Source organism: Opisthorchis viverrini (genome assembly GCF_000715545.1).
Source record: "Opisthorchis viverrini unplaced genomic scaffold opera_v5_208, whole genome shotgun sequence".
Lineage (NCBI taxonomy): Eukaryota > Metazoa > Platyhelminthes > Trematoda > Opisthorchiida > Opisthorchiidae > Opisthorchis > Opisthorchis viverrini.
The window spans coordinates 748,056-761,989 of record NW_008751863.1 but is presented as its reverse complement, the minus strand read 5'-3'; the positions used below and the strand labels follow the sequence as shown (position 1 = coordinate 761,989).

Genomic DNA, 13,934 nt, shown 5'->3' with positions numbered 1-13,934 from the left:
AGTGGGTGTATTTTGTCGTTTAGTTCACAGTTTCTTGTCGTTATGCTGTTTCTCCTTACTCTTGATAATCTGTGATGGCCACTCACTACTGGATGAATCATTCCTGTCGTCTGCCTTGAACTCGAATTCATCGCCGTAATCATCACTGGCAGCAACATCAGCTTACAACACTTGCTTCAGCGCCTCAAAACCAAATCAGTTTATCTAAGAAATGCCAGGTCAGTAAAAGAATAGAGTTGCGATAACACGAGATGTTTGCGTGTCCAGCTTTCAGCCAGACACTGTGTTTAACTACTAACAGCATGAAGGCGACTGTCATGGATTAGTCAACTTATCTCCCAGTGTTTTCAGCCAAGCACACAGACGGTTACATGGGTCCCACACCGGAAGGCCTACAACACTCGGACTTTTCGTGGTGTCATTCTCTCCTACCAGGTCATATTCCGTCCACTCCTAATTAGGCACATAAAACAGCACTGTCTTCTGTAGTTGACAGCTCGGCATGCGTAAAACATGACCGAGACATCGTAGCTGCTCAGCTGAATTACTTGCTGGCCCACCAAACACCCGTTTTCTGATCACCGCATTACGAAATCTATAGGTCCAGCCTATTTGAGCTATATTTCTGGATGCATCGGTGGTTAGTTCTCTTCGTTGAAATCCACACCTTCACCAGATGGTCGGGTTTGTTTGCTTGCGCAATTCAAAGTACATCACCAGAGCCGTGTGATGTCCACTTACTGGACCCAAGCAAAGACGAATTAACATTGTTGCCCATTTCGCAGGAACGAAAAGCTTTCGTTTACCCGTTCTGTAATATTTCTGTCCGTCTTATCTATTATGTTGGTAGCCATTCAGTTTGGAGGTGCCCAAGCCGCTGCTCGCTGGTTTCCCACTAAGCTCATCTTTAGGCGGACTTTGTTCCACCCCGTTCAGTCCATTTGATCGTTATATGCACGTTGTGTTATCGGCCTTTATCCAAAGGTCTTCTGACTTACCGCCATTGGGTTTCCTCAAACACAACTTACAGGATTCGGTTAACCCAAATATGACGGGACGTACTGATCAGTGCACCACTGTGGCCTTATGGCTTCACTGTTAAAGCGGCTCATTTCGGTTCCAGGACAAGACGGCTGTACAAAGATCTCTCTAGTTTCAAGGCGTATTTATTTTCTAATAATCGTGCAACCAAACACGTTACCTCCACACATCACAATCACAGCAGGTGACAAATTGCCCCTCCAAGTGTCGGTAGTAGTATCAGTAACGTCAGAAATTCAACACGACATTCGATGTGTAAGTCAAAGTCAGTGATAAATGATATCACCGCTAATATATTTTCCCCATACCTTTTCAAACCTATCCTCACCATATCAGGTACTCTACAGGTCGGACAACTGGCGTAGTTTTGGATTCCGGTGATGGTGTCACGCATGCAGTGCCAATCTACGAAGGTTACGCCCTTCCACATGCCATCGAGCGAACTGATTTGGCCGGACGTGATGTGACCCGTTTTCTCCGATTACTGCTTCGCAAAGAGGGTGCGGACTTCCATACCAGTTCCGAGTTTGAAATCGTCCGGCAGATTAAGGTGAGGCGTCCTAAGTTAGCTTCTCTGTTCGTATATTCGTTTCTGTTTAGCTCTCCGTATTCCCAGTTTTGGGGTTATCAAGTTACATCCGCGCTTCATTGCACTAAAGGTGGGGGCGGCTGGGGGTCTGTGCAACTCCTGGAGCAGTTGGCTCTTCACCGCTGAAATGTTTCATATTTTACTGCTGTGCTCAACCCGTCACGAAGAGACTGGACATTACCGTGGTGTGGCGGTTTGTGTACCTCGGAGACCCATTGAGCTATACTGGGGGTGTCCGCGCGACACTCGCAGAGTCTCTCATACCAGGTTGGTTAATGATTAGAGGTCTGACGAACACAGTCTCCTGGCCCTCCAGGAAAAGGTAATGCATTTGCATTTCCCCGCCAAACACCGCTGCCTTGCGGTTAGGCTTTTGAGCCAAAGGCTTTGGTTGAGGACCCTAATCGTCTTCCTGTCTAGGTGTGGGCGCCCTGGCAGTATCCCAGTCCACGTACAACCATGAATTGCACATATACAAATAAACTCATGCCACATCGTCATGGTTGTACGGCAGTGAAGCATCGGTGTTGAACACTGATGTCATGCTGTCTATGATGATGATGCTGTGCTGAATAACGCAGCAATGTGCATCACACATTTATACAACCAAACACACTCTTCCTACTGCCAGATAGAATGAGTAAAACTAAGGGTCTGGCCAACTATACGGACGCACCCCATCTCCTTGCCGGACACAATATTTGCATTCGATGCTCACTTGAAATGCTACCCTGAGCAGACAGAAGATCACTGTGTTGTGCATAGTTTTACTGACCATGTTTTATTCACTGAAGAGTCGTTTTCGACCAAATTCTGCGCACATTTTCACAGCTAAATGGGGTGGAAGATTTTGCGATCATCTTATAGTGTATGTTTTTTTGGAACACAGCAGCAGTCATGGTCAACGGTGTCAATGCAATTCCCTTAATCCCGCCTTGTTGCATACCCCATCTGTCAGTAAAATTTTCTCACTCGGATTTTCACTCAATCACACCGATTCCTTCAGTTGTGCAATCACGCAGAAATTTACGGGTGCATCATCAGCTCTACATTTGGTGACCACCTGTTTTACAAATCCATTTTTCACTTTCGCTGCGCATCGTAAAGCACAGAGTTCGAATGATCTCTATAGTTTCTGCATTTTTCAATTCATAGATTCGCTGTTAGCCCCGCCCGATATTTGGGGCTGCGGCATGTGGGGAAGTTCTCGGATTGTTTCCGGCGTCAAGCGTGGTGCTATTCACTCCTTGTGAGGCTTCAAAGCTGTCCATTTTCTATCCGCTTTGCAACATGAGTTATTGATCGCTCTGTCTCACAACAACTATTCTTGTGTGCAATTTCTGAACAAGCAAACAAATTGCGTGTTGCTTCTTTCACATGAGCTCAAACGATCGATGAAGCCTCACTACTTGGCTTGCAACAACATGCTTTGGCAAGAAGGGCACATGGCATATTTACTTCGACTACCGTTAGAGGTGTACATATAATGTGTATCTGTCGAGTAAACTGGTCACTTTAGATTTCCTCTTGCTTTGGGTCACGGTTTAGATGATTCTCGAGGAGAGACATGGGTATGAATTCACGTGCTTTGTTACAACCTATCCGGTATCCACTATTTCGTCTTCAACTTCCTACTCTTTCTTTCAAGGAACGGGCTTGCTTCATTACACTAAATCCGGGAAAAGTGGAAGCTATTGAGGCCGTGGTATCATATCCCCTCCCAGACGGTTCCACTTTAGAAATCGGCCCAGCACGATTCCGGGCACCCGAACTCCTCTTTCGCCCGGACTTAATCGGAGAGGAATTCTTCGGTATACATCAGGTGAGAGCCAGGAGCTTACTAAGCAGGAGAGTGCGATTTTTTACTTTCTTTTTATTCACAACTCAGCTTCTACTTCAAATCACTGTAATCCTTATGAGTATATGTTGCATCCACCTAGTAGGATCTATTCTATTGGCTGAATCGTATTGCGTTCGGATTAACTCCTAGGAGAAACGATATGGTTGCATTCTCTCCGGTATTTCGATGCCTTGGTTAATTGCTTTGTTTTGTGCTGGCTGACTCCCACTGGGAGCTAAGGCGGTTTAACTAACATGACGGATTACAGCCACTCATACTTGGACGACCTGCAGCAAGAATTACATAAGCGAATAACTTTTCTTGTTTCGAACGTCAGATTCTGTAGATGCGCTGGAGACCGTAATGCTAAAAATCTGATTTCACCACAGACGGTCTGGTCTTCCTTTGCCCTTCTCCCTCGGTAACAACGCGATCCTCGGCACAGGTATGGGTTAGGAGACTCCCACACAAGCTCGTCATCCGATTTGGACCCAGTTGCTCATTGCGTGCAGCTAGCCTTTGTACGTTGGAATACTGCCGTTTTGACTGAACCTCCTAGTTTTGGATATAATCCTTCGACACCATTTATGGAGCTCCTCTTGTTTTATGAAGGGCAAACTGTGGTTGATCTTGAGAAATATGCCCGTTGCCTGTTCGTGAATAGTACTCATCAGGTGGATGTAGGAGCTTCAGTTGCGTGCCGCATCGATTCACAGTCTCGCCGTTTACCTCAGCGCCACGTCAGTAGTTGTTTTTTGGTTAGGCCCTTTGGATGGTATTTGTAGGGAAGACTGACCACTTGAGATCATTCACGTCGTATTCCCAACTTTTCGCAACTATGAAAATCAATACTGACATCAATCTTCCTCGATGTTTCCACTTTCTAGTGGGAGTATAGTATCAATGTTTGTTCTTTCTGGTACTGAGATAAATCAGGACTACTGCCTGACTTTTAGGCGTCATCAGGATTTCCAAAATACCCTAATACAAGAGCTTTACTACGTGATAACTTCTACACCATTTTTATAGACCCCTGCACCATGGTGACCATTTCTCGTATCCCTTTAGTAGTACAGGGTGGGTAAATGCTTGACAGACTCGGAGTTTGGTTCTGAGAATAATCTGCTACCTACAGTCTAAGGTATCGCTCATAGAAACGCTATTCTGGCATCATCATTTCGTACCCCAGCCTTTCGTTTGAAGGTTCAGTACATTGGGACCGAGATATCTAAAGGCTCAGGCTGTGTACATAGTGATCAGCTGTAGTTGGTGATGGAGTCCTTCGTTTTGAATCACTTTACATACTCAGCCATCGCCTTGGCCAAAACTTGCGATTCGTTTCATTACATCTGTGGAGAAAATTAGCCATGGGCTCAAAATTACGTGCTCGAAAGATGTGACAACCAAGCAATTCTACCAACAATCCGGCAAACTTCTCGCATAATAATAAAACGGGACAACGCGCAAGAATATAGAGAAGCACGAACTACATTGAATTTAGCCTTCGAACAGGGCTGAAAACCGTACTCAACTTGTGTTCTGCAACCCTAATTGAAACAAGGAAACCCACATCTCCAGGTCGACAGTTTGATACAATTTGGAGAATCCTGAGTTAGCTATCAGTTTGCCGCCTAAGAAATGATTGAGAGAAGTGGTGACCAGAAAGGCGTTCAAGAAATGGAAAAGCTATTAGAAATTTACACTTGCCAATGGACCGAGAAGACCTTCATCCAGTGACATCAGTACGGGAATTATGTGTACACCATCCGAACAAGGTAGACCATTTTGGCCATAAATGGATCATGCAATTCTCCTTCAGTTATAACGGAAGGCGTGTTTCGCCTTACGTAACCTAGCTACCAAATGGTCTGTAAATAATTTGAACTCCTGTTACTATTCGCATTTGGGTTAGCTCGTGTGGAGAAAGAGAGACGAGCGTAGTTGGGTTCTGGGTTAGAGTGGCTAAAATGACCACTGGTGTTTTTCTATAGAAAGTGCCTTTTCTGAAGTACGTTTGGACATTCGCTCCACCTTCCTACACCGGCGTTCCTTCTTTGTAATCTATTTTTTCTTCCATGTAGGTTTTGGCCTATGCTATTCAGAAATCAGACATGGATTTGCGGCGTCTCTTATACGAGAATATTGTGCTTTCGGGAGGATCCACTCTCTTCAAAGGTGAGTTAATTTTGGTAACAACAGTTTCGTATTGTCAGCGATGCTACATGTGAACCGCCCACACTACTTTCCGGGTGGGTGTCACTGTCCAGCCTGTGTTGTTTCTCTTCCGTTCGAACACTGAACAGCAGATAGTTGAAGTAATCTGCTGACCGTGGTCCACCGTCATAAAGTTAATCAAAGTTTATTTTCACGCCTTCGTTGCTGAAACAGCAGTCTTCAGGTTTTCACGATGGCGGTCAGTCTGTTCTTCCTGCTTAAACTTTGCTAAGGTGCTTGCTGACATCAGGTTCGTGCAATAAAATAGCAGCGGTATCAATAATACCTAGTCTAACTGGTGTATTCCACACTATATTAGTCCCACAGTCAAATAGGCCCTTTCGGTGCCACCCAAAAGAAAAAATAAGGGTCGAGGTGCTCGAGGTTGGGTTCGAACAAGGGCGTTCCGGTCAGTGAGTTCGCCCTTCAACCCTAGACCATTTCGAGCGCAAGGTCTCCAGGTTATATCAGCCAAAACACTTTTCATCACAATGATTGTAGTTACAGTGCCTTTACTGGCATATTTACTATCCGTTGAGGTGAAATCAAGTACCGGTGGAACGTAATACCACTAAGTGATTCACCAGCTTAAATCCATGGCAGCCTAAAACAGCTGGGCAAGTCCAATTTTTAGTCTGACCCGTTTTCAGTGATTAACTGAACTCTTCTGGCCTAACTTACATTGTATGTCCTCTTCGGACATTCGCCGTTGTTCCTTTACCTAATTCCTCTGTCCTTTGCTCAGATTGTGTTTTCCATTGTCTCAAATTTTGCGTTTTTCACCTCTGCGTTAAAGGTTTTGGCGACCGTTTGGTATTGGAAATGAAGCGAATGGCTCCCAAGGATGCTCGTCTTCGAATATCAGCTCCACAGGAACGTCTTTATTCCACTTGGATTGGTGGTTCTATCCTGGCATCTCTAGACACGTTCAAACGTATGTGGATTTCCAAACGGGAGTACGAGAGCGAAGGCTCTCGCGTACTTCATCGGAAACTCTTTTGAAGTTCATTCCAAGGAAGACTACTCGTCCATCCCCACTCCGTTTCTCGCAATGCTCTCCCGCGGGCCCATTTCACAATCGCATATCGGTTTTCTGAACATAACATAACAGCCTTTCCTTTTTCAGCCCGTTCTCTTCTGGAAACAGCTAGTGGCAATGCTTTTGTCTTTGTGCAAGACATTGCGGACTCTGGAAATTGAAGGCCAGTCACTCAGCTGCAGATAGCACTGGGGTTCTTCAGTTCATCCTGTTCAAAACGAATCTAATAACCTTGTGACTAGTTCTTTCGTTCAGTAAGCCCCCTGACTCTGATCCCTTCGTATATATTTAGGATCTCGATACCGTCTTGACATATGGTGTTGCTAAAATTTGAGTGTATTTGAGTCAGTGAACGTAATTCAGGTCAGCATGTCATCCCGGTCGTTTTTATCCGTTCTCGCGGTTGTTCATCCTTGAAAGGTTTTGATTGGTGACTCTTTTCGAGACGCTAACTACACATTGGTCTTGGTGCCGATTTTCCTTATTGTCCACTATCGTGTTTTTCTTTTCACCTGTCGATGGGCTTTCTTCATGGTCATACAAACTGATCTGAATACGTGACCTTGGTTTCTATCTTCAGTGAATTTCCCTATAAAGTTTGTCATGCCTGTTAATGGAGGTAGGTAATACTGTAAGTGAGCGTCGCATTATCCAATACGGGGTTCGTTGCTCTCTCATTGCCCCTTCCGCTGCCAAAAACTTGTGTTGACTAGTAACAAGTAAGTGTGGTCCTTTGGGCAACTTAGTTCAAGTTATTGACTGGGGGCGGCTTCTTGCTTGCCCTTAAGTGCCCTCTGACGCCACTATGTTCATCGTGGAGAAAGGCGTTTATCGCATTTAAAACATTCTTTAGGCTTACATTTCCAATTCCAACCACCATCAGTGAGAGGAAAGCAAATCGAACGAGACTTCACCTTATGGTACCTTCGTTCGAAGAAAATATCTAGTGAGACTCTGTAAGAATAACCTTTGTGCATTTGAAGAATGCTTTATGGAGACACCATGCAATCGAGCACACATAAGCCAACCCCTCATATCCTTGGTTCCCCTCTGTGGTTGCGAGACCAGATCCTTGAGAGGTAAGGATCGTCAGCGTTGTAGGTTCTCGGTCACTAGTACCCGCGGAAGGTAGCCCTGTTTTGAGGTATGATTGTCTATGAAACGAAGTACGCAATTACTCCTATGTTATAGAGAGCACAGCGATTCAACGTCGTAAGATCCAGCAAGGTGTGCAGCATATAAGTAAAAAAAAACAGATCCTTCGATTGTCGCCGTGCTCAATAGTGAGGAAAACCGCTAGCTAGGTTTTAGGTTTTAGTGAGAAATCTCAGTGGTTAGAGCGCGAATTTACTGACCAGGAAGTCGCGGTTCGAACCCAACCTCTGCCCCTCGACCACCCTGCCTAGGCTTGGGCAACCTGGCAGTATCCCAGCCCTAGTGCAACCTTCGGGTGGCATGGCAGTTAGGCACAGAAAGGGTTCTGCGGCTGAACGATCCATCACTGAGCCATTAGTGGAAAGGTGAAACCCTGACTGTTCAGTTGTGTATATCGTACTATTCTGAACCACTGGAATATGGAATCGGAAAACGGAGGATACTGTTCATATAAACAGCGTGTCGTGACCGAAAAGATTAGTAAGACCCAAGTGTCCTGCATCAGTATGCTATCATTTCGCCACTTTTTGACATACCGATATCTATATGCATCTTGCAGTGCGTAAGCCCTTACTCAAAATTATTGTAATTGTTCACATTAGAAATAAACGGGATGCACAGAAAGAGCGGCCAGCTCCTGTTTTCAAACAACACGGCACGGGGGATTCACCTGAGGAACTTTCCGCTCACTGATTTAGTTTAGGCATCAGAATGGTATAGTCATCAGGAGATTTTGCAGGTTTATGATCTATCTTTTGTGTCCTGCCGTGTAGTCAAAAATACGATGTAAAAATTGCTCAAAAGGCTTGTCCATCTCCTCCTGTGCCATCGGCCATCGGTGGTTTTTTGGATAAAAATTTAGCACTGTTGCACTAATAGTGTCACTATATAACGGTGTATAGGGAGGGTGCTTTTAGTAGAGACCAATCGATTTTGTTGCGTAGCCTAAAATACTGATAAGTGAGTTATTGATCGTACCTATGGTAGGTCGTTATTACACACCTGTGTCCTAGCATTTCCCCTAGTTTAATAGGCCTTATTATTGATCGGACACTTAATCTGGTAAGGATATGTCGGGTGCTTGTAGGCATGAGGCAAACACTAGTTACGAGGCGGCTTTTCGTCCACGGTCAAAACGGATGCGACTTCACCAGGTAAAAACCATTCCTCTTCGACCGGAGTTTTTTTTACTGTTTGATCGAAAGACCGCAATTTTGAAGTAACCTGTAGCCATACATTCTTGTTGGAATTTCTGGAGAAACAGCAATACCAGTAGAGCCAAGGAGGACTATTCACACCCATACATGAGATTTGTAAATATATTCTGTGTATCTCGTTCCTGAAGAGAGTGTGAAATTTGCAAATTAGGAAAATGGCATACAAGTAACGGGCTCCCGCGTATGGTTGAACCGGCGTATACCAGCTATCAACCATTCACTTTGGGCACTGAACGGCCCGTGTGGTTATCCTATTTCGTGACTGGTAGCTTATTCGCACGTCTCAGGTATGTAGGAGATTCGAAGAAGCACTAGTGAAGAATCATGAACACTTGGTATGCCCGGAAAACTCGCGCCGAAACTTCGCGAATATGGGGTTGAACAGTGCGATCCAGATTCGGGTGACTGACCTGCTGGGTCATTAACTTCCATCTAGACATGAGGTAGCACACACCATCCTTTAGTCACAGAGCCCACGTAACTTGATTTGTTTTTAACGGATTCTAGTGGCAACCTTCCGGGGGAAGACTCAGTCTGGTGTTTTCCTCTCTAATCAGTATTAGTTGGACGGATAAGTCGAGGCGGGAGTTAGTTACGCATGCGTGATTGATGGAATTGTTCTTCAAAAATCGGCTTTTTGCATCGGTTTTTGCTTGCAACGGTTGAAACCTTGAGGTGGAAATCATTAGGTGTGTGCACTAAACGTGTCATTTGTTGGTAACTGAATTAAGTAAAACACGATTTTCGACCGGTGTTTTTGGACTTATTGCTAGGCTATTAATTAATTTGCAATAAGAAAACCGAAAAGTGGATGTTAGCTCTACGGAGCTTCGCTAACTTGAGATGATGATTTATCTTGTTGAAAAAGGGCAAGAAGGTAAGGGGGTGTTCTCAGGCTTACACCTCCGAAACTGGGGGCGAGATGGCCCAAGTGGTTAGAGCGCGAATTTACTAACCGGAAGGTCCGCGGTTCGAATCCGCCCTCCGCCACTCGACTTCCCCTGTCTAGGCTTAGGCAACCTGGCAGTATCCCAGCCCTCGTGCTTCCTTCGGGTGGCATGGCAGGTAGGCACCGGAAGGGTGCTACGGCTGAACGCTTTACACCTCCGAAACTAATAAGACAATCTGGGTAAGAACTGCCAACAGAAACGTCATTGGCATCGGTTTTCAAAAATTTCATCTCTATCCGTGCATACGAATGGTCACGTGGATCCAACACCCGAGTCATACCGAAACCTATGCATGTCGTTCATTCACTCTCGAAGGCGTGTTTTAATGGCTTGTCTTCTGTAAGCGGAGATGAAGTAGTTCAGAAAAAACGGGTGAAGAAAATCCATTGTGACTCTTGGAACGATCTAGGTTTCGAAAAAGGGCGATTATCACAATGTCAGAAACCTTGGTCCAGTCGAGCTACGCGCAACAACTATGATTCAGTGGTACTTGCTCTGTTCGCCGGCATTAACAATCCGCTTGCAAAAGTTTCGTCACCATGCACGACGATTGGGTTGTCAATTCATCCACTTCTCCTACCGTTTAGGTAGTTTCTGATGAGTAGTTTGTAACTGCGACATGACTGTTTGTATGTCGCAGTTACCAACTACACATCAGGAACTATATAAAGGTAGGAATTACCAACCTGACCGCGCACTGACGATGCATGGTGGCGTAAAGTTTGCAAGCCGATTGCTAACCTCAGCGACCGGAGCAGCTGACACCTAGGCCGAGCCGATAAACTCATCCGAGATATCAATATTTAGACATATCGCCAATGTAGTCGTAGATGTGCAGGGCATGTTGCAATTTACCGTATATAACCTGGAGCAGCAGTTACCCTGTCGTTCCACTAATCCAGTTAGTCTGGACGGATGTTTGGAGTAATCGGGCACTTTGCCTACGGAACTCACTGGAAGGGGCTCTTATTCCAGAGACAGTCGGGCCGTTTTTGATGGTTCCTTATTTAGAAGTTCCACTCTTACTTTTATCCTGAAGATGGAGAGTAGAAGGGGGCCCGATAAAGGAAATGCGTCTAATACCAAGGACATGATTGAGCCATCATCACAATTCACTATGTCATTAGTCCGTTTTCTATATAATTTGTTCGTCAAAAATTTCTAACGCCGTTTGGATGCTCCTGCCAACTTCAGAAACATCGGTTACCAAACGCCGATTTTTAACTTTCTCTGACCTTCACTCAGTTTGTACACCTGCATGGTTTTACAAAGTACTGCGGTTCTGTAAGTTCTCCCATAGGTGGACAAACTAGTGCACCACCCTCATTGGAAAAGCCATCCTGTTTAAAATCCAAAGGACAACATAAACAGTGGCTACTGATCAGGCGGCAGTTGACTTGTTCAGCGAGCTTGGCAATCGACTTGCAAACTCACCCGAGCTACATGCTGTGCGCAGTATATATATACATATTATATATATATATATATACATATATATAAGGATATATGAAGATAACCCCGCGACTTAATGTGTTCATACTGTGACGGTATGGGTTGCATCGGAAAATAGATTTCTATATTTGGCGTTACTGATGAACATTAAACTAGAACCGAACCGTTTTGGACTCCGCGACTTGTGCGGCTGAAGAAACGTGTGTACATCCGTTTCACCTACGTCACAGCTTGTGGTGTGGTAGCTCATGGATTACAAAATCTGACGCGTGGTACACTGTTTTTGCACTGTTTAATTGTTGCCGTAACACATTTTCTTAGAAGGCCATCGAGAGTGTGGCGCATGTGGACAAGAGTGCAAACAGATCACCACAGAAATCGAATGATCTTGCAAAGGCATAAAGCAGCTAGGACATGTACTACTTGGGTCATGCATTACATGAGAGTTAGTCTTAGACGCATTTCGTTGGGACACTTGTTTTCCAAGCTAAGCATAATATGGCATTGAGTTTTTGGCTTCATGAAGTTTCTGTAGTTTGATTTTTCCCCGTGAATTACTCTCAGGAAGGGCAATCTGATTCGGTCCCATAAAGCTTCTGGTACGCTTTAGATCCTTGGATAGTAAGACTACAGTTAATACAATGGTTCAAGTAATAAAAGTGAACAAAATCCGTGTCCGGGTAGTCCTGAATTTCGAAAGGGAAACTTCGCTTTGAGAAAATTCGCTGCGCTAGTAACACACGGTTGGGTATACGTATACGGCAAACTTCAGGTCTCCACTTTCGTGTGGTCAACAGAAAGTACACAAGTCTAAGACCTGAGGGGCACAGAAAGGATAACAAAAGGGGAGAGTTTTCCAAGCTAAGCATAATATGGCATTGAGTTTTTGGCTTCATGAAGTTTCTGTAGTTTGATTTTTCCCCGTGAATTACTCTCAGGAAGGGCAATCTGATTCGGTCCCATAAAGCTTCTGGTACGCTTTAGATCCTTGGATAGTAAGACTACAGTTAATACAATGGTTCAAGTAATAAAAGTGAACAAAATCCGTGTCCGGGTAGTCCTGAATTTCGAAAGGGAAACTTCGCTTTGAGAAAATTCGCTGCGCTAGTAACACACGGTTGGGTATACGTATACGGCAAACTTCAGGTCTCCACTTTCGTGTGGTCAATAGAAAGCACACAAGTCTAAGACCTGAGTGGCACAGCAAAATGACAATCCTCACTCCCGATAACAACGAGTGGAGAGGAATCTCAATGGTATGGTTTTCTGGGCCAACTAGCGGAGACCAGGATCGTGATTATGATTATGGCACAACTACCTAGGTCCCACAACGAGGCAAGCTGGAACAGGCCGAGAAGACGGACGACGAGAGCCGACGGGCAAGCAGATGCACTGGCACATGCAAACAACAATTTAGCAGTCTCACTGGTGGGCACGAAAACTACGAGAAGTCAAAAAGGAACGAGTGGACAAGGTAATTGAATGGATGGAAGGATTTATCAGGCGGTTCAGTTGGATCCAGCTATCGCATCATTTTCTCACTTGCAGTCTGGTGCTTCGGTTTTGGGGCTGCTCATTACAAGTTTGAAGGACGGATTCGAATGCTGCAAGCCAAAAATAATGTCTCATGTTGATCAGGGTTGTGCAGTCTTTCTGTACCTTGTATGAATGGAGGTCTAATACGAGGGTGACAGAAATGGTCAAGATTGTTTAGATGTGACTGCTGACGCTAAACAAGGGTTGTGCTGTGCACTGACGGAAAATACAGGCTTGGCAAAACCACAAAAAGAGAGAAGTGCAAAGCGGCTTTCTTGAAGCCGAGCATTTCGTCGGTGCTATCTTTACTGACTAAGGGGATTACGCAAGATGTGGCTTGCTCCGTAACACGCTGACTGACAGACTGATAGGGTGCAATTTCATCTTAGTAACATCTTACTCGGCGCCTAATTATAATTGCTAAGTAAATATTAACCGGGAGTCTAAGATCAGACATAATTCTTGAGGATCGTTTGCCAGCATACTTGTCCTCTCATTATATCATCTAACACATTCAGTCGTCCAAAAATAGCCACTAGGAGTACTGGAAGGGCGGACAACAGCAGTTGTGCAGAGTAACGACTAGTGAAGCTTTTCCATGTGGAGAAAAACCGAGACCATTTGCACGTCGGCCTATTTGAAACACGTTTATGAAGTGCGTATGTAAATCGAGGAATGACGTAGCACTGCTGTTAACCACACCTTGGGAGATAGAGGCAACAATGTTAATAAAACTTTCATGCTACTTTCACAGTATGAGTAATTTGTATAAAGTGAGAGGCCATGGATACGAACAAGCGGAATCAAGATAACCTGGTACGCAAGCACATATCTGAAGCGTGCGTAAAACTGTATTCTGCGGTCTTTTTGCAGAACGACTGTGGCTGTCCAACTTTGCACG

At 44.8% G+C, this 13,934-nt stretch overlaps 2 protein-coding genes across 2 annotated transcripts in view; both read left to right on the top strand.

The window, feature by feature from the left end:
• Positions 1–7,284, top strand: part of T265_08214 (hypothetical protein) — a gene marked incomplete at both ends in the record, with an annotated part of 15,815 nt that extends 8,531 nt beyond the window's left edge. The window contains 4 exons of the mRNA XM_009173949.1: positions 1,378–1,591; positions 3,279–3,452; positions 5,552–5,645; positions 6,481–7,284. Of these exons, the coding sequence (XP_009172213.1) occupies positions 1,378–1,591; positions 3,279–3,452; positions 5,552–5,645; positions 6,481–6,686 (688 nt within the window). The remainder of the gene's footprint in view (positions 1–1,377; positions 1,592–3,278; positions 3,453–5,551; positions 5,646–6,480) is intronic.
• A 1,013-nt stretch (positions 7,285–8,297) lies between these two features.
• T265_14508 (hypothetical protein) lies at positions 8,298–10,222 on the top strand (the record flags this gene model as incomplete). The annotated part of the gene is made up of 2 exons (XM_009173959.1): positions 8,298–8,440; positions 9,991–10,222. Coding segments are annotated over 2 exons (375 nt in total), but the record flags the coding sequence as incomplete, so codon positions are not given.
• Positions 10,223–13,934: the final 3,712 nt, after the last annotated feature.